General features: G+C 35.2%; 1 protein-coding gene across 1 annotated transcript in view; it reads left to right on the forward strand.

Annotated features, from left to right (window-relative positions):
- Positions 1-24,312, forward strand: part of Sox21b (SRY-box transcription factor sox21b) — a 113,112-nt gene that overhangs the window by 63,394 nt on the left and 25,406 nt on the right. Inside the window, exon 4 of the mRNA XM_074171075.1 lies at positions 22,359-22,513. Within this exon, the coding sequence (XP_074027176.1) occupies positions 22,359-22,513 (155 nt within the window). The remainder of the gene's footprint in view (positions 1-22,358; positions 22,514-24,312) is intronic.

The following is a 24,312-nucleotide window of genomic DNA, read 5'->3' on the forward strand; positions in this document are numbered from 1 at the left end:
TTGGTGATAATAGATGCAGAAGATTTAAAAAAATTGTTTCTTAGACATATTTTTAATATCCTAGATAGATTTCTTCGTACAAAATGCAGTGCTAAGATTTTGATACAGACGTTTCATTTTTCAGAAATATCAATGAAGCTTTTCAAAACGAATTTAGTGATATATCGCAATCTTTTATTTGGAAACAAAAACCATTTTCAAATAATGGATTGTTATTTATCATTGAATTTGTTTTGAAGTGGAGTACAGTTTCAATTTATCGGTTTATATGAAAAACAAATCTGATGATGGTTTCTGGAGAAAAGTACGTCGGATTCAAATTCTGAGCACTGCAGAAAGTGCAGTGCTCATGCCACTGTATGCCACTGTCAACATTTCAAGTGTTTTTCGAGCACTCAATTCCATTTTTCACAAAAAATTTGATGCAAATTCTTTCATCCATTTTTTTCGATAGTCAAAAATTGCCAGACAATCACTTTTTTTCCTTTTCACATTTACTTGTAATGGAATAGTTATGTATTTAATACATATTTAGGAAATTGTAAACAATTCAGCGAAAGTTATAAAAATATACAATAAAATGTTCATTAAAATACAAGTATATGTGTTCCATAGGTTATCAAACAATAAATATTCATATTTATATTATAAAATGATTTGTCAGTTAAAAACAATTTGAGTCTTCTTCTTAAGAGTAGTACGAAGTCAGAAGACTTTATTTTATTTGGTAGAATGTTAAACATTTTTGGGCCTAATACATTAGGAGCACATGAGGAAATATTCAGCCTCGTCTTTTTTATTCTGATATTACTTTTATGTCAGCGGCGGCTCGTCAGAGGAGGCAAGGGAGGCTTTGCCTCCCCATAAAATTTGAGCCTATTCATCGCAATAAATTAAAGATTATTGACAAATAATTATGATTATTTTTTCTAAAAATGTTTGGTTATCATTACTTTACCATTAATGTTTAATATAAATACATAATATGCCCAAAAAACACTATCACTCACTACGTAGTACGTACCACACTGTATCCTGCATCAACAAAACTCAAACGCACCGCCCATGAACGAATAACCATCAACCCGAAATAATAAATGCCATACGTTGCAAGGGAGCCAAGCCTCCTACCGCTTTAAAAAACACAGGCTCCACAAGACCGATCCAACCAGCGACATTTGTAATTTTAGTTGCAGAAATTATAGCGTTAGAGGAGGCTAGCCTCCAGTTGGTCTCCGTTAGTGTACGACTGCGTTTGTTTTTTATTTAATTATTCGGACGGGATGCCGTGATGGACCGGGACTGAAAAATATTTCGGTAAATCGTTTTAGTGTTTCTTGATTATACTTGTTATTTGTGTATAAAACAGGCAGTATTGTTTTATAACAGTGCTTTTTGGTAATGTTTTTAATGTGTTTTAAAAGTGTTTTCTTTCAATTTCAAGGTGTTTTTAGGTTTTCACTTTTTGGTGAGTTTTTTTTTTCATTTATTATGGATAAGTTGGACGAAATTAAAAAATCTGACGATAGTCGATTGGTTGCTGACAAATAATTTTAAGTCTTTATCTCATGATAATAAATTTTACATTATTAAAACTCTGGGAAAACCTCAACCAAATTTGATTTCAATTAAAACGTCAGATAATCGACAAAATCGAGGATTTAATATTAGTTGGTACGATAAATGCGATTGGTTAACCGGCTCTATTAAACGAGAAAAACTTTTTTGTTTTGGCCTGTGTTTTATTTTCCGTTCAAACCGAATACCAAACGTGGTCTAAAACAGAATACCCCGATTTAAAAAATTCACCTCGTTCTACAGAAAGACATTTTAAAACTAAGGAGCATATATTTTCGTCTTGTAAATTAAAATTGTTCAGCAAACAAAATATAGCAACAGTTTCAGATACAGCTCAAAAAGAAGCCATAATTTTTTTAATAATCAGGTTAGGTGAAATCGGTCGAATTTAAAAAGACTTATCGATATTACGATTTATTTGGGTTCCCAAGAATCAGCTTTTCGTGGACACTATGAAACCGAAGATTCGAATAATCTCGGCAATTACACGGAACTTTTAATGTTATGGGGCAAATATGATTCACAATTTGGCACTTTTTTAAACGGTAGCATTTTTTCGGGCACCTCAAAAACCATCCAAAATGAGCTTATAGACAGTGTGGCATATATTATCAAGGAAAATATAAGCAAGGAGATTGAAAGTGTTTCTTTTTTACATGGGAAATTGATGAAACTACCTATATTACCTGTACATCACAACTTTCAATCGTTTTTAGATATGTCAAAGATGGTAATGTGGTAGAACGTTTTATGGGTTTTCATGATGTTCCATCTGGGCGCACAGCTGACGATTTGTTTAATTTTTTAATTCGTACATGTGACACCTATAATTTCAGGCAAAAGTTAATTGCGCAAACCTATTATGGGGCTGCGGTCATGACCGGCCATTTAAATGGTTTACAAACTAAAATAAAGTCCATAGATCCTCATGCACTTTTTACGCATTGTCATGCCCATGCCCTAACTTTAGTATTAAGCAAAGCGTGCAACAACATAAAAAATTCCGCGCCTCCGGCGGGCTTTTCTGTGTGTATATATTCTTTATGACTTTAGCTTCCCCTGTTCTCCAATGCATGAGCCGTCACTGGAATATGTTAATAGAAAACGGGATACGTGGCGATAATCGCTGAAGTAAACCTGTTGGGAAATATAAGGTCTTTATATGCAATTTTACGAACAATAACACTGCAAAATTCGGTAGTTAATATGTAAATAATGATAGAACGTCAATGATCTTTCGAAAAACACTGGTAGGCGTAAAAGGTTCAAGTAATAATATGCCAGAACAACAACCCGCGTACAGCTCAAATTAGCTTGGAACAAGAATCTCTTCTGGCACATTCCTGCTCTGCCAACGATATCTCAAATCGATATTATGCTTCGAAGATATCTCGACTTGGAACAAGGTAAATCTTGAAATATTGGCCCTCTTGGCGTGCCATGTCCATACTTGTCATCCTCGCTTATTAAAGTTGTTATTTAACGAACATCTTGCCTAAATTTCTTATGATTTTATATTAATTTATAGCTGTTATTCATGTGCATGCAGAACAGAACGGAAGAATAAATAATGGTTCTGCATTTGTACATTCAGTTTCACATTCCCGTTGATATGATTTATGCGAGCTAAAATGAAGGAACAGATGGCTATTTTTATTGAACGTGTAGGTTTAATAAAAATATAATATGTTATTATTTGCTTCGAGAATAAGATGGATTCTCCACTTTCCCATAATATGAGAAATTTTTCGTTTTGAGAATCCCTTAATCATGCTTCGAAAGATGATGGTCCAGTCAACTTAGACATAATTAGGTAAGTATCTCGAAATTTGAGATACCTAGCCATGAACTCGTATAAACTTGATTTTTGACATCCGCAAAGTTGTCTCAAATCCTACATATGGTAAGGTATACGCGAGTATTAAAATCTAAGGTCAATAATAACAAAAATCGATTTTTTGCACACTTTTTGCAAGTATTATAATAATAATGTGTTTATTTTCAATGAAAAATAAAATGGTACATGGCATTCTCCTTATACTACTCAAAAATCCCAAGGGGGACAAAATGGTTTAGACTTTCACGGCTGAGGTTTTCAGTGTCATTGCTTTTCGAGTTTGAAAGCCGTGGATTTTTGGAATTTCTTCCTGACGTTTCGTTGGCGCGAGTGGTTAAACCTCCGAAGAAGCTAGCCACTCGCGCCAGCGAAACGTCAGGAAGAAATTCCAAAAATCCACTGCTTTCAAACTCGAAAAACAATGACACTCCCAAGGGTGAGTTCACCCGAGGGTGCTCTACCACTCAACCCTTGCTATTTTAAATCTAATATATAAAAATGGATAAATCTAAAGCAAATGGAACTTCAAACGTTCAAGCCAGTCTCTATATACCTACACAGTAGGTTTAATGGACTGACGCCTATCAGAAAACAACTACTCCCCTGGCTAATACCACGAAGGGCGTTGGATTATATCAGACAGCGTCAGTGCAGGAATCTTCACAGAAAATGTCCTGCATATGCAATTGGCAATACAACTGAAAGAGTCGACCTTCAATTATGGAACGGGCACACTTGCAGACCGATTTCGGGCTTATTAGCCACTCATCAGTGCAAGATAGTGACCATCATCGACCTAAAGTCAATGATATTCCACAATTGAAAATCGGAATTCTTTCAGAGTATTTCATTCCTCTTCCGAAGTTGGAGCGAACATCAAAATGTCACTCCATCTAGTGGACGAGTAACTAACCAACTGCACATCCGTAATTTGCCCGATTCCTCTAAATAAGGAATAAAAACTTTCTTATTAGTCAATGGGCTATGCTTGAAGACTGGCAATAAACAAATCTAAAGCAAATGGAACTTAAAACGTTCAAGCCAGTCTCTATATACCTACACAGTAGGTTTAATGGACTGACGCCTATCAGAAAACAACTACTCCCCTGGCTAATACCACGAAGGGCGTTGGATTATATCAGACAGGCGTCAGTGCAGGAATCTTCACAGAAAATGTCCTGCATATGCAATTGGCAATACAACTGAAAGAGTCGACCTTCAATTATGGAACGGGCACACTTGCAGACCGGTTTCGGGCTTATTAGCCACTCATCAGTACAAGATAGTGACCATCATCGACCTAAAGTCAATGATATTCCACAATTGAAAATCGGAATTCTTTCAGAGTATTTCATTCCTCTTCCGAAGTTGGAGCGAACATCAAAAATGTCACTCCATCTAGTGGACGAGGAACTAACCAACTGCACATCCGTAATTTGCCCGATTCCTCTAAATAAGGAATAAAAACTTTCTTATTAGACATGGGCTATGACTGAAGACTTGGCTGGTTGGTAAGTGATAAACTTCTACATCGCTCAACCGATCGTGATGAAACTTGACATGTAAAAGTATTTTTTCATAGAGGAGGTTTATAGGCTGTCAATTTTTCTGTAACTCGCCACCAGATGGCGCAGTAGAACAATTATTTTGAAAGCACTGTTCTATAACGCTGCGCACGTCTAAGTTCGTTGATTCTTATTCTGTCATAACATTGGAACATCAGCGATACAGCAACATAGTACTAGTATTATAATATAACTTGTAACTTAACTAAGCCTAAAACATAAATCTACATCACACAGTTTTTGCCATTTGTTGTTTCCTATGGGTTGTTCGCTATTTGCATTCATTATCAGTATTATAGAAAATTTAGTCCCCTACAACTTTTGTTTTCAAGATTATTTTTGAAAATGTTCTTATAGGACGACACTGCAGTAACGTTAGTTACAAATAGAAAGTTTCAATTTTCATTGTTCAGGATGATTTCCTACCACGTAGTCTGTATCTGTAGAGTAGGGAGGGTCAGTATAGGCTCACAGCACTTAGGCCACATGTGAACCATTATACATCCTCCCAAGGAGTTGTCCTCCTAGGTCACCGTCCATCCTATCCTTTCCAGAAAGGTGGACAGGTCCCTGGGAGACATCTCTTTCATATCGGCAGGTGTAGGCCAAAACTCGCCGAACAAACACTCTCTTATTGGCGGTAACTCCGGACATTCACATAGGACATGCCTGACAGTATCATATTCCTGTTCACACATCCTGCATAGAGGTGTGTACACTAGCCCCATATTGTGGAGGTGTTTCCTTAGTTGACAGTAGCCAGTCAGAAATCCTACTGTTAAGCGTAGATTTTTCCTGGTCATCGCCAGATGTTTCTTCGGCGCCAGCTTCCCAGGGTCGCCAAGGATGATCCTGGCAAGATTGCATTCTTTGATTTCATTCCATCTTTAGGGATTGAGCATGGGTGTGACGTTTGACTAGTTCCGCAATTGTCGACCACGTAGTAACGGCTACATCCATGAATCTATTGATAGAATCAAGTACAGCTAGACAAGCCAAAGAAGAAAAATTATCCCGAAATACATTAATATCAGAACCAGGACAAAAACACTAGCAGCAGAAAAGGCGATAAAGAAAGCACGAGTGATCTGGAGAAGAGTGCAAAGCACTGTTCTCAAAAAGGGTTTCCTGCAACATTATTTGAAGGTATTGGGTTCAATATATAAGTTTGAAAATGTCCTTATATGACGAAACTGCAGTAACGTTAGTTACAAATAAAAGTGGTAAAAACATAGAAAGTTTCATTTCTTTTTTCTTCGTTATGTTTTCCTACCACGTAGTAACGGCTACATTCATCAATTTATTAAAATTATTTTTATGTGTGGAACCGTTTTCAAGATAAAAGGCGTAGAGCTCGCGGTTAGATCTTCATTTGAGGTCAACCGGTAATCCAGGTCGAAAACACGCCATATTAAGTACATTATTTATTGATAAATACACAATTATTAAAAATTTTCCAATTGCTATTACATTTTTTGTCAATAATTGAATATTTATCTATAGATAGAGTGGTTGCAAGAGTGGTTGTGGCTCGCGATGCAAGAAATTGGGGTTGCAATGCTCTTGTGGCCAGTGTAATGGGCAAACTTGTCTCAATGTCTCAATCAGAGCGATGTCAATGAAGAAAGAACCTTTGACCCCGACATCATGGAAGACCTGGAGACAACTGTCGTTTGAAACGATAAAGAAGATGACTTCGAAATACGACAGTGGTTAGAAGACGACGATGACGAAGAAGATAATGATTAAAATCATAAGTTGTAGTTCTTATTATTTCTATTCAACTTTTTCAACTTTCACAATCACAACTGTATGGAATATTTTCTAATGAAAACATTGATTAAGAATTTGTTCCTTTTTTTTAATATTTATGAATGTTATTAATATAAATTACATTGCAATTCATATTCAAGTATTTTCCTTAACAGTCCTATAACTACACGGACAGGTAAATGTTATTGAATAAATTGATACTTGATCAATTAATAGACACCTAAGTAAAATGAGTATCAAATATAATGTAGGTAATAGTCAATGAGGAATGAAAATTTTTAATAATTATGATTTATCAATAATTAATAAAATTTATATAACGTGGGTATGATCGGGACTACCGGTTGACCTCGAAAACGAATGAACATATAAAAACATTTTTGAAACAAAAGTTGTAGAGAATTTGATTATCTACAATGTTTATAATGAATACAAATGGCGAGAAACCCATAGTAAATAGTCGCGTATACTTTACCACATGTAGGTTTCGAGACAACTTTTGAGATGTCAGAATACAAGTCTATACGAGTTTATATCTTGGTATCTTAGATTCCGAGGTGAACTTACTAAGATGACTGGACTATGAAAATTTTTAAAGTTGTGCAGCTTCTACTGTATACCACCACCATACAATTCAAATTCATATTTTGAGAGTTATTGCAAAATTTTTGTTCAAATATGTTACGAATGATTATCAAGATCAATATAATAATTATAAAAGGAAACTGAATGAAATATACAAAAACCAAACTTTAATCTGTAAAACAACAAACATTCTGACATCAAATGAAAATAAAATTGTTAGTGAAAAATGAAAATTGATCTAAAAGAAACCAAAATATGTTGATATACATGGGTAGAAGAATTATGAAAAATCATATGTACTCTCGTGTTCATTATCAATTTTGATTCTTGTCAAGACTAGACCATTTGTTAGATCATTTTTTCCATTTCATGCTGAATATTTCATTACAAATACAAAGGTATTTGATAACACAAACAGAGAAATTCAATCATAATACCAAACATAAACGCCTCAATTTCATCAAGGCCGTAATCGAACAGTTACGTAACTTATTATGGAAGCAATTACCAATTCGAGTATCACCTAGGAACAATCAATCAATTGTTGATATTAATTACCATCTTCACTTTGAAATAATCGACTGGTATACCAACAGGTCTTTGTTACATAAGGAATTGTGGAAATGAATGGAAATAATTAAAGGCTGTAGCATCGATAGTGATGAACCAAGTCATTTGTTAAAACTTGATTGAGTTATTATGGTGTTGTCGAAATCAAGGTTACGTGTCGTAGTGTAATTGAGTCATGGAGCTTTAATAAACTGACGACTTCTAACGCAAATGTCCAAAAAATATATTTACTGTTCAATTTCGAATGTTATTTATTATGCATAATCTAAAGTTGAGATTTGAACATCTTTTGAAAGTCACCTTAACATTAAACCTTTTTTTTAAGGCTTTTTTTCATGACATGAGTTAGCAATTTCTGCTTTGATTATTCATGTGCAGATGTTGATTTCTGCCATTTGTTGGACTAGGTTAGTATCTCTCGTACTGAGTAACCTTTCAATGAAACAATTTATTATTAGTATGACTTATTTTTTATATTTTTAATGAATCAGAATTAGATTCAGTGTGACAGAAGTATGTGCACAACTATCAATTTCCAATTGGAAAAATACTAGTCTACTTAAAGACAACACAAAACAGCACTGAGACTTCAATTTCCAAGTGATTCACTACGGTAAACAAAACCAATGCGGTTGTTTCCTTTCTTCATGATGTATGTCTCGTCGGTTTGTCAGGCCGCTTGAATTTATTTTCACGGGCGATTGTTTTCATTTCGCGATAAATCCAGAGACATGTTCCAATTTGATTGTGTTAAGAACGAATACAATGTGTTCGAGATGCTTAAACTAACTGATGCATTTATTCGATTTTTTGTGGAATTATGACTGTTTTGAAACGCTATTTGTGTATTTTCATTTCTGAAAGTGTGTGCTGATCCTTCTGACGGATTGTGTATATATGGAATTCTGAGAAAAAAATTTTTAGGAGCTTCAATTGTTGCGTCTGTCGTTTTTGTTATTTTTTGTGTGTCTCTTGCGTCAGATGGTGTTTTATTGATCATTTCATTGAGTTTTTGGCAAAGTTTTTGGCTTTCTACTACTCAATCTTCATATAAAAAAATGTGGAAACCTTCCAAAAAAAGAAAGGAAGCATTCAATTTCGAGAGAAGTAATTAAATACATAGATTGTAGATCATGCAAAGAAGTAACTTTCAGACACAAACTGGAAGAAGAAGCCCTCCTGAAACAACTACTTCCACATAAAAATTGAATTAAACGAAAGGAAAATTCTTTCGAAACGAATACTTTTGTATGACCAGTAAATTATACAAAAAAAATGGTTATCAAGAGTATTAAAAGATGATGTTTACAAAATAGCTTGTTCAAAATATTTTTAACACGATTTTTTTGACCAAATCGCAATAACCAAAACATGATCATTCAATTTTCAAGGAAGTTTTATTATGAACAATATAGATATAGACAATTAGATATAGACAATTAAATTCTGTCACAAATGTATTATATACATTAATTACAGTATTACATACTATTATTCATGAATGTTAATATGAAAAGTACAATCAGAAAAACTGATGATATTAATACCTTGCGATGTTGAATAGGCTTGTAATATATTTGAAAGTATCTAAGTTTACAATTTTATGGGCATTAACATTTAATTCTTTCAGTGACGAGGACGACGCTGTAACGCTGAAGCTAGCTGGAGATTATTCTTTCAGCAATAGCCTTTCTAAATGAAATATATTGATCGATGTAACCCTCAGCTACTGTTGTAGACTTCCATCCTCCGTGCTTCTCAATATCTGTTATATTCTGCTAGCAAAGAAGCAGAAGACCTTCTGAAACAGTGACCTGTATATTCCTTTGGTTCCGCGAGGGAAACTCAGCAATGGTAGAGGGCATTTAACCAAACGTGTTTATACCAACTGGGTTGGCACTGCATTTATAACTTGAGTATTTCAGAAAAAAACGTTGGCAGAAGGGTGTAATGCAACATATTGATTTCCAACAATGCCAAAAGAACGACTTCCGTTTTTCTCTCTCTCTCTAAGTTAATGGACTTTTCTTCCCACTCGGGCGCATTTGTCCAGGCTCCTCCTATCAAATTGACATCAATTTGACAGAACATCAGTTTAAAGGGTAGGGAAGCAAGGCTCCAGCCTGAAAGGAATCAAGATGACGTGCAGGAATTTGACAGAAACTTCGTCGGGGGGAGGGGCGCAGCGGTCTTGCTCGAAGTAATGCTGCCACCCCTTTTTTGTCACACTTTTTATAATAAAAAACAATGTACTTTTTTATTATCCCTCCTGTTCAGGAGACCGTTAAATTTTTTAACATATATATTTATTGGGTCGCCCCCTCTTCGGGAGACCTTCGGATTTTTGAATTCACATACATGGCCCCTTTACGTGGTTATCCGAACCAGCCCCGGCCTGAATACTGGCGTGAATAAAGGGACCCTTAAACTTCACTTCCTGAAAACTTTCACACATTTCAGTATTTATTACAATGGATTATCACAACACAAAACTGAGCTCCACGATAGTACATGACATCCGCGTATCTTCTTTATGAACGGACGTTATCAGCACGTCCGTCCACTACCATGGCTACCACGAGACTCGACTTCTGTTTTTGTATTTGGAATTTGAACAATCAATGATTTATCTATTAATTTAATGCCTTCTATTAATAAATGGCACAGCTCTTCACGCCGACAGGCTCCATATGTTCCGAAAATAGTAGCAACTTTTATCATAAAATATTTCTCATCTGGCGCCTCATTTATAAACCTCTGGGCTCGTTCGAACGTAAGAGATTTTGATTTTTTGGGCCTATAACTTTCATTTTTCGGCTTTAAGAATACTATTCTTTCGAAATATTTGCTTGTATTAACACCATTTTTAACGAGCTCACTCACTAAACACCAGCAAGACCTTTAAATGTGACTTTAAATAAAACGCGAAAACTGTAAACAATACTGTTTGTTGGTAACCACAGTAAATGCGATAACATGAAGATAGTTAATTGACGAGTGATGTCAAAATGTGTTTTTGTTGAATTATTAAATGTATCTATTTTATTATGAAAACAGGACAGTTGTATGATATTTGTGTTCAAAATAAGTTTTATTTTGTTTGTGAAATTGCTCAACTCGTTACGCTCGTTTCGCAAACTTCTTCACTCACAATATAAAACCCTACTTTCAACACTCATATCATAAATAGCTATTCTCTATATTTTTTATATCAAGATGGTGTAATAGAAAGCCAAAAATTTTCTTTCTCACTAAAAATTTAGTCCAGTTCCCAGAGGATTTCACCTTACAAAAGGTGGGGTAGAAGATTTTATTTTATTTTTTTCATTTCAAAAGGTATAAAGAGTAAAATATAAAAAATGTGACTAAATCTGGGCTCGGCACAACTTTTGGTAGCCGAAAAACCTCGAAATTTCCGGACCTTCTTCGGTTTTTTCGCAATATTTCGAAAAGAAGTGGTTCTAGCAAAAATAATTCCAATAAAATGTTGTAGAGCATTGAATTCCCTACAAATTTTATATATAATTTTTTCTTCTACGGCCAAAGAAGGACCATTTTTCTCAAAATGGTAAAAAAGCCAAATAGCGCCTTCTTTTGTGTGTGTTATTACTTCCCATACATTCTTTGCTTGTATTTTCGAATTACATTTTGGTCCGATAAGGTTCTCCAGACCCTCCGTCACCAACCCCCTCACCCCCCAAATTGATAACTGACGAGGAATGAGGTGGCATATCGAAACCCTCGCAATCCAATGCAATGTGAGAAAAAGCACTTCAACCTATTCGCCGAGCTTTCGCATTGTTTTAAAGCTTCATCAGGGCCTGAAGTAAATACAGTGAAACAAAACTATGGTGAAATAAAAAGAGTTTTCTTTCCACAAAATGATGTTTAGCAGAAAATTCGAAATATGCGTTATTGTTATGAAAATGAAGTAGAATGATCTAGAACTTTTCTGTGAGCGCCCCCATTACAAAATTAATCACCAACTGAAGGAATAAAGGAGACAAGAGAGTGAGAAAACATGTGTATGAAAAAAACTACATTTAACCTTTCACTTCACTTCCTTCTTAGGCGTTTCGGCGGTCCTGGTTCCTCACAAAGAGGTGCCATGATGGATGGGTCCTCGTAGACCTCATCCATGGTTGATGAGGTGAATGTATCTTTCTCTTCCTCACCATCTGTGTTCATGTCGGAGGAGTATAGTGGGACATTGTCGCAGTCGGTGCCTCTGCATTTCTTGCAGATGCTTGAGGAGCATTTCAACCCGGCTTTGACGCACGAACAGGTTTGCGTCCCCTCCCACTCTACACATCGTCCTACAAACCTCTTAAATGGGGTCTGAGGAACGTTATTGATCATTCTACGTCATTTTCATAACAATAACGATTATTTCGAATGGATTTACTACCACCTCATTTTCATTGTTTAATTTAATTTTTTAGTCAATCTAATAATAACGCTGATGATTTTCAAACAAGACTCAACCTCTAACGGAAGCAAGACACTCTTTGTAAGGTTCGAAATAGATGAACATTTCAACCTAGCAGACCACTATTATAATATTCATGCAGTCATTGTTCACTGTGGTTCTGGCGTTGAATTTGGTCATTATTACGCCTTGGTCAAAGAAGAAACGGACTGGTTTAAGTTTGACGATAGTCGTGTCACGAAGTGTTCTGGCGATGCATTGAATTTATTGGAGCCTCTGGAGACACCCTACATTTTGTTTTATAAGAGAGAGGACATTGTTAGATCAAGATCTTCAGATGATGTGGTGCTGCAGGTTTTTCCGGGTTTTCCTGCAGCTGAAAAAGCAAATGCGCCACTGGAATCAATGAAGTCGCCCCGGAGCGCCAATTAATTTTTATTGTTGTTTTTATTTTATTTTTATCGTTGTTTTAATAAAATTTTCATTTTTTAGTCACATTTTTTATATTTTACGTACTCTTTATACCCATTAAAACGACATGATAAAATAAACCCCTTTTTGGGTCTCTGGGAACTGGACTACAATGGGATGAGGTGGTAGTAAATTCATTCAAAAAATGCGTTATTGTTATGATATGAATATGATATGAAGATTACTAATGAATTTACTACCACCTCATTTCAACAAATACCTACTCATTCCTCATGATTTATCAAACTGGGGGGTGGAGGGGGGGGGGTCTGGAGAACCTTATCGGACCAAAATATAATTCGAAAATACAACCAAAGAATGCATGGGTCGCAATAACACACACAAAAGAAGGCGTTTTGGCTTTTTTACCATTTTGAGAAAAATGGTCCATTTTTGAGATGCTGTAGCTCGCTCCCTATTGGTCGTATAAGAAAAAATCTATGAAATTTGTAGGGAATTTAATGCTCTACAACTTTGTATAGAAACCTTTTTTCGCTAGAACCACACCTTTTTGCGATATTGCGAAAAAACCGAAAAATGTCCGAAAATTTCGAGGTTTTTCGGCTACCAAAGGTCACATTTTTTATATTTCACTCTCTATACCCATTCAAACGAAATAAAAAAAAATGAAATCTTCTACCCCACCTTTTGTAAGGTGAACCCCTTTTTTGATCTCTGGGAACTGGACTAATTCGGTTGTTGGGAATTATCGCGAGACTGTCATTCATAAATCTTGGAAAAATTTAAATTTTAAGGGTTGAATTTAATTTCAACTACTAATGCCTCACTCAAAGTTACGAATAATATGCGATTATTGATAATGTTTACAACATAATTCAGTCGACGCAGTCACAATAATACTCCAGTGAATGAAACATTCTCGTTGAAATAGCATCCTATCGCGTGCGGCACGTTTATTTATGAACAGGAACGCACGCGAGGCCATTTTCCACACTGAAATATTGTTTGAAAAGATCTCTCAGATACATACAACTTCAGTATAATCCTGAATGATATTTGTAACAGCAAGACATATCATGAGCGTTTAAAAACGTCGACTTTTGCTCTCCGATCGTCAGTTATAAATTCGATCGTTTTTTTTACGAAGGTGAGCGTGATTAATTAGATCTATGTATATGAGCCAGGTGATGTAATTACATCTGAAATTTGCCTACAATGAAACATCGAGTGAGTTCATGATCATGCGGGATCAGGAAATTAAGTTGAATGTTTCAATGATTACTAAGCGACAAATATTAATTCATTTCTTGATTGTTGAATACATTATCGTCTAACGAGCTTATAGTTGAACTTGGTTCGTTAACAAAAATTACTGATTAATAATGATTACTAGATTATTGCTGTGCACAGGGTGGTTTCTTAGGTGAGGCTTCCAATTAGTCTAAATTCATTAATCATTAAAAAAAATAGTCATTCAAGACGTTTCAAAGTTTCTTTCAATTGCTGCTCAATTATACGGGATGTTTCCTTATGACGGACGGTGGAAAAATGCATATAAACATATGTTCAGAAAGCCACGCTTCCAAAATATAACATGCTTAACTTTTTTGAAGAATTCTTCTCTTTTATTGATTTCGTAAATATCCGTTCTGAAAACAGTGAATGTAACTTGACAAATGGCATCGTATACAATTATTTGTTGTTTTTTTAATGCATAGCATATTGTTAATCACCTTCAAACAAACATATCAAATTAATTTCACTAGTTCGGACTTCCATTGTCTAATATATAAAATGATTTGAAATCACTAAAACAACTAAAAAAGAAGAATTAAAAATAAATAGCTGTGAATAACAATTATATTAAGCAAAAAACCCTGAAATTAAATAATAGTAAAATAAAATACAAGTAAAAATAAAACAATTGAACAAAAAATTTAAAATAAAGAAATACAAAATGAAAATAAAGATAAAAATAAAGAAGTTAAGAGATTTCAAGTCAAGTTAGTTCACGACGTTTCGATTGTTAGTATCTACAACCGTCTTCGGGTGATGACTGGACTGATTCCTCCGAGAGATGACTATTTATGGGTCGTTCGAGTACTTTCACTTATCCCCGCTTTCTATTTTTTCGCTTCACTGGTTCAGTGGGAGATGACCGTTTGGCGGGAGTTGGCTATTTTTCGCTTGATGATAGGATTCCATATGTTGCGTATTCCAACACTGGCTTGGCTGAATACGTTCTTGGACAACATGTATGCAGCTTCCTTAAATTTTCTCCTAAACCAATATTTCTCTCTGTGTAAGATTTCAGTTTGGGATCAACATGGGTCCAAACATGGTCTGCTATTCCTGATTTGCTGGTTTCCCCTCGCTGTGTGTGTTTTTTGTGCTCAGCAATGCGAACAGGGATCTCAAATCATTTTATATATTAGACAATGGAAGTCCGAACTAGTGAAATTCATCATGAAACATTGTCAATTACCTTCAAACAAACATAGCATATTAGATGTTTTATCCGCGAGTTACAACAAAGAATCAGGGGTTGAGAAGGTTTTATTTTTAGATGTTTTACCAACACAAAATGGAATTGAAGCTGGTATATATCCAGGGAAAAGGAAGGTTTCGGCTTTCTACTTTTCCATCTTCATACAAACAAAATGTGGGAATTTAAAAAAAAATCAGTTGATTTCAAAAATGAACTCTTTACAAAGATGTGTAGATTATGCAAGGAAATTACTTTCAGGCGCAAACTGTATATGGCTTTCCAGCTTCCTGGAAGAACGTTCTTATTGGAAAAAATCAAGAATCCAATATGTTGCTTCGCTGACGACAGCACACTTGTCTCGTCATTTAACTTGAATTACGGCAGCAGGAGACTGCATGTCTTAATGAGGATCTAAAAGTGACAGATAATTCCGGTTTTTGCTTCGATAAGTTTTTTGGGGGTTAAAATGGACGACACCAATATGTCTTAGCACAATCACGTCGCTGGAATTGCAAAGGCTGCGTCTCGAAAGCTTGTGTGTACAGAAAACTGTACACATCCCAGCAAAGTTGATGCTTCATGAAGCTCAGATCAGACCTTTTTTGGTATATTGTTCTCATGTGTAGACCTCCACCCCTAAGCATAGCCTGAAGCTGCTGGATTCCATCCCGAAAAGAGCCATCCACCTGATTGGAGACGCGAACATCACTTGCAACCTTGATAGTCTGGAACATCGAGGATACGTTGGATGTATATACTTTCACAGGAGGTGTTCAAGTGACTTGGCACATTTGATTCCACCAAGAGCGGTATATATCAGAAATACGCGACGGAATGTGGCTGGTCATCGTTTTGAGGATCAACTCAGTACACCTCGAACTGCACTGTTTAAGAAGTATTTTATCTGGAGAACTGCGTTTATGTGGAATGAATTTCCTGAGAACATTTTTCCAAATGGATTTTATCTCCAGCGATTTAAATCCTTAAGAAACCTTCTCGAAATAATTACTTTCATATGAACACGAAGGAAAGAAATACTTCCGAAACAACTACTTTCATATGAACATGGAATTATATAAAAAACAGTTTTGTCTATTCAGTTTGTACTCCAAACATTCGTTATGCATTTAAATCAGATATCATTCATAGGATTGCTACACAGTATAGTATATGAAAGCATATGAAATTTCACTTAAATGGAACACTACATTATTAGATGAATCACTCAATTCATTCAGTGTGACCTCTTTTCTTTCTTAGAACAATAATGTTTCATTTCTCTACTGCTGCTACAATTCACCTAACCCACCCCAAAATGCAGTATTCTGCATTTTGAGGTGGGTTAGAGCGATTGTGAAGTGCTCTTGAAACAATGAGATTCTGATCCGGCGAGTTTGGTGACCAATCAAGTTTGGTAATTTGCTCTTGTTCCAGTACCTCTTAAACCATTCTTACTCGATGTGGCCAAGCATTATCGTCCATGGATATAAAAGTATCACGTTTAAACCTTTTTCGATATATTTTTTCATTTTTTTTATTTTCTCATCATCAACTTTTGCACATTGTATGCCATTTCTTGAATACACACTTTCTATAAAATGATTTCAAGCAGTTTGAGGAACTGTTAGGAATCACACGTTAAAAGGTAAGACCTCGTTAGTCCTTAGCTCGCACAAGTTTCTCAACTTCGGAGAGTTGTCGTTCGTATGGGGGCGACAGCTAATTAACGAAAAAACAGATTTTAAACAGAAACTTGCATTCGTTTCATCATTTCATAACTCATCTGTTCCATCTTCATTGGTTGTTTTGAAATGGCATAATCAACTTTCCCCGTTGGAAATTCTTGAAAATTGAGAAAAAACACAGTTTTCAAAATTGAGTATAGTTTATTCATATACTCGACTAATCAACATTTTACATAAACTACTCAAAATGAATATAGAGACATGTCCTTGAAATTCAATACGTAAAAAAATATGTATTATTTTGTCAAACATTTATATTTATGAAATAGTTTACAGGTGCCTTCAATAAATTTAACTTACATGGTTTTGGTAATAATTAAAAAGAAATACAAATGAGTGTCAAAAAAAAAATATTTCAGAAAAAAATTAAGAAAAATGTACATACATAGTGAGTACGTCCACCCCTGGTTCTAAGAAGTTCGGCACAACGACGAGGCATGCTTTCCACCAAATTTCTAATTATTTGTTGTGGTAACTGCTCGTAAATCGTCAAAAGAGTATCTGCAACTTGGTTCAGATTTGGAAGGGTTGATGATCCTTCAAACGTCTTTCCAGTTCATCCCAAAGCTGCTCAATAGTATTTAAATCCAGACTATTAGCTGGCCATCTCATGATAATAATATTGTGCTACTGTAGGAAATTTCTCACGACCCTGGCTACGTGTGGGACGTGTGAAACGACATGAGGTTCCAATATCTCCTCTATGTAACGGCCGCCGTTAAAGTCCCTTCCCGAAATATCACAAGGTCCGTGTGTCTATTATCGATCCACCTCCAAATGGAACAATTTCTTGCACACAGTCATCCAAATAGCGTTCACCGGGACGTCTCTATATCCGAAAACGTCCGTCCTTGTTGAATAACATGATTTTTTTTTTTCATCTATAAACATTACATTGGCCCACCGCTCTAAATTCCAGTTACGATGCTCTTGACAAAAGTTTCTACGATTTCCTCGATGAGCTGGAGTTAATCTAGGGGCTCTAGCAGGTTGTCTTGCATGAAGTTGTACTTCGTGAAGTCGGTTTCGTTTCGAATCGTTTGGTTCTAAATTCGCGTTCCCGTAGCTTATACAAGGCGATTTTGCAGTTTTCTAGCAGAATCGGTGCGACCCCTAATTGCCCAAAGTTGTAACAAACGATATTCTATGCGGGTTGTTGTCCTTTGTCAATTGGGATAAGGAGCTCTTTTTACTATGCCGCAAATTTGGTAGCGATTCCAGGCTCTGGAAACCGCAGAATGACTCACATTAAGCTTTTGGGCTATCCGACGCCTTGAATACCCTACTTTGATCAATGGCACTGCTCTAGCAACTTTAAATTCGTTGAGGTACACTCTACGTATCCTCCTTCTACCCAATACATCAACATTCATTTCTCTTTTCATCATGATCTCCTACCACATAGTAACGGCTACACCCATCAATTTATTCATTGTTTAAATTTTAAAATTTAATACCTATCACGAACTAAAATAAAGTGAAACTAAATACAGAATTTTTCATATTAATGATTTTGTAGCTAAAAGTACAAAAAGAAGTAAAAAAAGTAAACAACAACCGAATGGAACATGATGAGAATTAGTACGGAGTACACACCATTTTTTTTACTTATTGGATTTTAAGGATGTGTCTCCATATTCATTTTGTGTAGTTTATATTTGAGATATAAGCCAGTCTTTAATTGAATATTTGTTATGAACGCCGTTTCCTCAAACTTCCTCTCAAACCAGTAGTTTTCCTATCATTTCGAAACAATATTAGTGAAAATAAACGTTTGAACTAACTAGATTGGTTCCTACCATTGAGTATAACTCAAGATTATCGTGTAATCTATTCATGACATTCCTTTTATTCGATTATATTTCCCGTTGTTGATGCGTAAAATCTTTGTCGGAAGATGTAAGCAAACAGGACAATAAAATTTTATTTCAACAAAGTCATTAAGTTAGTCGCAAGCCTTTGTACTAATTGGACAATGGCATTAACACTTGTACGACAAATTTTTGTCGACATTTCAGCACCAATTAAAAGTTTATATCCTGGAACTCCGAGAAGTTTTAATTAAATTCGATATAGACTCACCGGTGTGAAGGAAACTCTGTCTGTTATATCGATATTTCCCTCGAGAATTCTTTAGAAATCCGCACAAAAAACATCAATTATTTCTCCAACAGATTAATTTGTTTGAAGGATAACTCAATACTTTTTCATTGAAGAGGAATGCTTTGAATAGGCAACATAATTACAATAGTCTGTATTTTGTGCGCTGTTGCATTAAATTCATTATTTGTTAATGGTATAATCATATGCAGTTTCTATAATAGCATTTCATGTGTCATTTTTATTAATATATTATATTATCTAGTTACCATGTATACAGTCGCTGAAAAATACTAATTGACGTCCACACAATGAACAAATCGAACGATAAGATAACGGAACTCTACAGCCATTTATAATTGCAAGAACAAACAAGGTTATACTGAGTGTTCGTGAAGGCTCACGAATGGTAACTCAAAACTTCTAATAATAAAACTTCAGGTGTGTATATTGATCTTAACCTGAGATTTGACATGCATATGAGTTATCTATTGAAAAATGCTTATTGAAAGCTGAAAATGCTGTATATGCACTAGAATATTCCTAACGGAAATATTGAACTCCGATTGTGTGGCTCTTTAATTCTGTCTGATCCTGCATATAACTTTATAATATTCAGACCTTCATTAAAATCCAGGGACAGGAATAGCCTTCAAAATGCATGTATGAGATACAGTTATAGTAAGACAAAATGAGCCCTATATTCCGAATTTCTTCATGGTTAAACCTGAACAAAAGATACCTACTGCATATTACTCTCTACAAACTGTTCTAATGCTACCATCTGAACCATACACAGTTCCAATTGAAGAAGCTTATTTTCCACACAATGACAATATTGAGTACTGTCTCTAATGATGATCCCAATAGGTTATTTATTGAAATCTTCCTGCTTCGATCGGTGAAGCATTTATAATAACGACACCTATTGCTGCCCCTCTACAAGTTACCAATTCTGTTGTTTTGAAACCTATTGGATCATTCCGAGTTGTTTCTGTCGGAGGTCTGGATTCTCTTCAACCATCTCACACACAAGATTTATTGAGTCACAGTGCCGGATTCTCTGGGGATGAACCTCTATATTCTCTGACCTGTTAGTCTGGTTGAAATCAAGACTCAAATATGTCCTATTTTACATGGAACATCGCTTTGTGCACTTGAAAAGAATTTAGCCAATTGCTCTAGGCAAATTTTACCATCGTCATGTTGTGAAATTGTAGTGTTTCAATATCATAAAAAATCTAATTTGCTTCGTTCAACCCAATTGGGCGTTGGTACACCTGGAAGCTGTGAGGATGTTGCTCATGCTGTGAGAAGATCACATATCAACATCCCAACCCGTTTTCAAACATTCTCCTGAAAGTGGATTCAGAAATGCATTAAAAACTGTACCCATAAGAATATTATTGGAAACAATAACAGATTCGCATCCTAATCTCTCTCCATTTCTTGATCAAATGTTAAGAATTCAAAAGTTATCTCAATCATGGTGACATTCAATTTCACGTGAGAGTGGAGTACAAGGAGATCCATTAGGACCAGCGCCATTCTTTTCCATTCTTTTTGGCAGTCAGAAAACTCACAAAATCTATGAAATAGGCTGGTATCTGGATGATGGTGATTGCTTGCAAAAATATTGTTTGATGGTACAGCACATTACAGTACAGTACAGTACAGTACATTACTCGGGACAGCATTATCAGATGGAGCATTAATATGATTAAATATCGATTTTATTACATGTCTAGTATGAACAATCGAATTAGCTTCAGATAATGTATTACTAAAATATATAAGTGATATAACTTGATCTCCTAATCAAAGAATTATAACATCTTCAACGTCAGTTACACTCTCACCCAATTCAGTTTCTAGCTCACATTGAATTCTGACCATCGGAATGGTCAGATGGATCTTCAAATTTTTGTAAACGAGAATGCAATTCTAGTACTTCTGAAAATAATAGTTCCAAAGAATCGCCAGCCTTCAGCTGACCTCTTCTCACATTTAATTCACCGATTTTCATATCGAATAAATTACACAACTTGTATCGATCGGTTGAATCTCATCTTAATTGAACTTATTGCTACACATAGAAAACTAGATGTAGTATTGATGTAAGTTCCCGCTAATTTTATCATATAACTGTTTGGAATGGAGCCCCCGTCACTGTTCATAGTCCCAATCCCACACTTTGCCAGACTTTCGAAAGCATCGAAAAATCTAGTGTCATGTACCGATCTTATTATTTATATGTGCTTTCTTTAAAGCGTGTTGAGTTACAATTGATTTCTCTGGTCTTCGAAATCCGATATGTGCTAAGTGTTCTGTGAAACTATATATATTTATTATCGCAGTCCTCATAGCTTGTTTCAAATATTTTCGATTTTTAATTTTCCAATCGTGGTCTAATTCGTTAATGTATCATATATCAAGTTCCATTTTTCTTAAATAAATTATCTACTCTATTTGAAAGATACTAATTGCTTTAAGCTATGTCCCTGGAAACATTTTTTTCAATATTGTATCTGTCTTTATTCAAAGCAAACGTACCAAGCGTGTGGCAAGAAAGTTTAGTCCTACCATGTTGTGTAGTGGACAATATTGGGAGCTATCAGAAATATATTCTTCCTTTAGACATCAAATTGTAGATCTTAGTTACTTCTGATCACGAATTCACCCAAGAATGGTGATTACTCGATGTTTTCAATTTCATATGTAAACTTCATGTTCAGGGATCTGAAACAAAGTCCTCTGCCTTGTTTAGTGCTGTAGTATTGAAGGATTTGACTGTCCCACGGGCATCGGATTAGTTATAATAAACTATCGGAAATTGATATTGTGTTTAGTTTATTCGCTCTTGTTATTATGTTCTTAGTTTTTGTAGTTGGTTATAAGTAATTTATCACAAAATATTCTATAATAACCTTAAATTTCGTTTTTATATGAGCGCACGCCTATGGTGAAAGAACAAAATTGGCTCCACACTTCGTTTCGAGATCAGTGCAAACTTTGTGAATTTATGAATGAAAGTAGTGGAAGTGGACTTTCTGGTTGATTTTTACTATGGTGTACGTAATGAAGATTCCATAACAGAAATCCATGAGTTGGAAAGTAGCTGATTATCCTTGAATGTTTCAGCTGTCCTGATTCTAGTGAAAAATCTAATAATTGATAAAAACTTCTTCATTCGTCAGAGTGAATAAGGTCGTTTTTTCCAAAGCGAAACTTCAATAGAACCGTATGTCTGTTTCAGGTATGGCGGCAAGCGGTATGGGTCAGTCAATGGGACCGTACTACAGCCCTTCAGCAGCCTACGGTTCCTTGAGTGCAGCTTCTATGGCAGCCGCAGCTGCGGCAGCTCAGCAATCTGCAGCAGCCATGTCCGCTGGGCTCGGAGCACCGGCGCAGGTAGGGTTTAACTCAGTAATTTTGTTGTTTCATGCTGTGATATTGTGCATAACTTTGAAATGCATCCTTACCAACAGGGACTTTGATACTGTATGTCATAAAACCCTTTTACGAAAGCTGAATGATTATAGTATCCGTGGGAATACATACAATGTTTTGTCCAGTTATTTATCAGATCGTAAACAAAGTGTTGAAATTGATGGTGTCCTAAGTGTTCCCAGAACTGAGATCTATGGTGTTCCTCAAAGTACTGTGCTTCTTTTCACTATCTATATGAATAGTCTGTTTTCTTTAAATACCACTGGTCAAACTATCAGTTTCGCTAATGATACTGCCATTTTGTACACTTCTCCAACTTGACAAAATATGAAACAAACATTTGAAGATGATTTTCCTAATAATAATAATAATAATAATGATCGGCTTTATTCATCGAATAATTACAAATTAAACACAGTGTAACAATCGATGAAAGGCAAAGTTCAGCTTATGCTGTTTTTCAATTTAACCTTAACCTAATGAAATGGTTCCAGTTCAGTAAATTAACTGTTAATCACAAAAAACTTGGTACTTACATGTTATATTAGCGGATTACCGAAATTAGGCCCTATTAAAGTAGGCTTGAACAAACAAATTCCTTCAGCAAAATCTGTGAAATACCTTGGTGTCACGATAGATCGACCTATGAATTTTCATATGCAACAACTTCTCAAAAAATTAAGAGGGTTTCTGCAGTGATTTAGATATCTCAAAAAATTTATGAACATTAGACAATTAAAAATGATTTATTTCTCGCTACTACAATCACATATAACATACGGAATTTTAGGATAGGGGGGATATGGTTGGTGATTGTTTTAGAGAAAACGTAAATGTGGTTCAAAAATGGATTCCAAATCTAATATTTGCCAAGAAACGTGGCTATAGCAGTGATCTCTTATATGAAGAAGTTCAAATCATGGACATCAGACAACTTTTCTGCATGAAAATATTATTACTCATTAAAAATAAAAAAATGATATTACAAGTTTATGAACATGCTCATAATACAAGAAAGAATGATTCTATATTTTCACCCCGATGAAACAAAACGATTGGACAACGAAGTGTGAATTACCTAGCACCAAAAATATATAAGCAAATACCTCATGAGATTCAGAATATTGAATAATTTAGAAAATTCAAAAATTCTTTAACTTCGTGGATTCCAAGACGGGACGTAATATTTTTAGCAATATGATGAATTCTTAGTGAGTATTTTGCAAAAAAGGGTACCCCTTGATTGTCATTTACCTCCTGATTGTGTCATTTACCGAAGTATAAAATTTACTCTACATGTATAGTATAGTCGAAGTGACCTTTATTGTGAATACTTGAAGCTATCGGCATCTCAAAGGCCAAAAAAACCAATACAGAGAAATAATGCCGCTGCGAACTAGTTCACGTGGACTGAATAATTGGCGGTTCGTATTGGATAATTTTTACTGACCGAGTTTTATGATTGGCTGAAGAGTCATAAAATTAAATTTGTTATGTCATGTTACGGTGACGAATAGAATGTGGGGATGAGTATCGCCGTTGTGTCGTCAATGTTCAGTTCAGGAACTGATCGCGATTTGAGTGTTGAAATTTGATATTGGTGCAGTTATAATTACTTGGGAATTTTGTTATCTGTTTGAAATGTGGCGTCCTTGGACAAGTACTAATAGTAATAACGAGTGTGATAACAACGCAAACTTTTTCCGATGCCGAACAATGCGAAAAAGAGATGTCAGTGAATAAGATTCGGATGCATTTTA

This window comes from Leptinotarsa decemlineata, unplaced genomic scaffold, assembly GCF_025532065.1.
Source record: "Leptinotarsa decemlineata unplaced genomic scaffold, Ldec_3_MD MMD2_tig00000008_RagTag_RagTag, whole genome shotgun sequence".
NCBI lineage: Eukaryota > Metazoa > Arthropoda > Insecta > Coleoptera > Chrysomelidae > Leptinotarsa > Leptinotarsa decemlineata.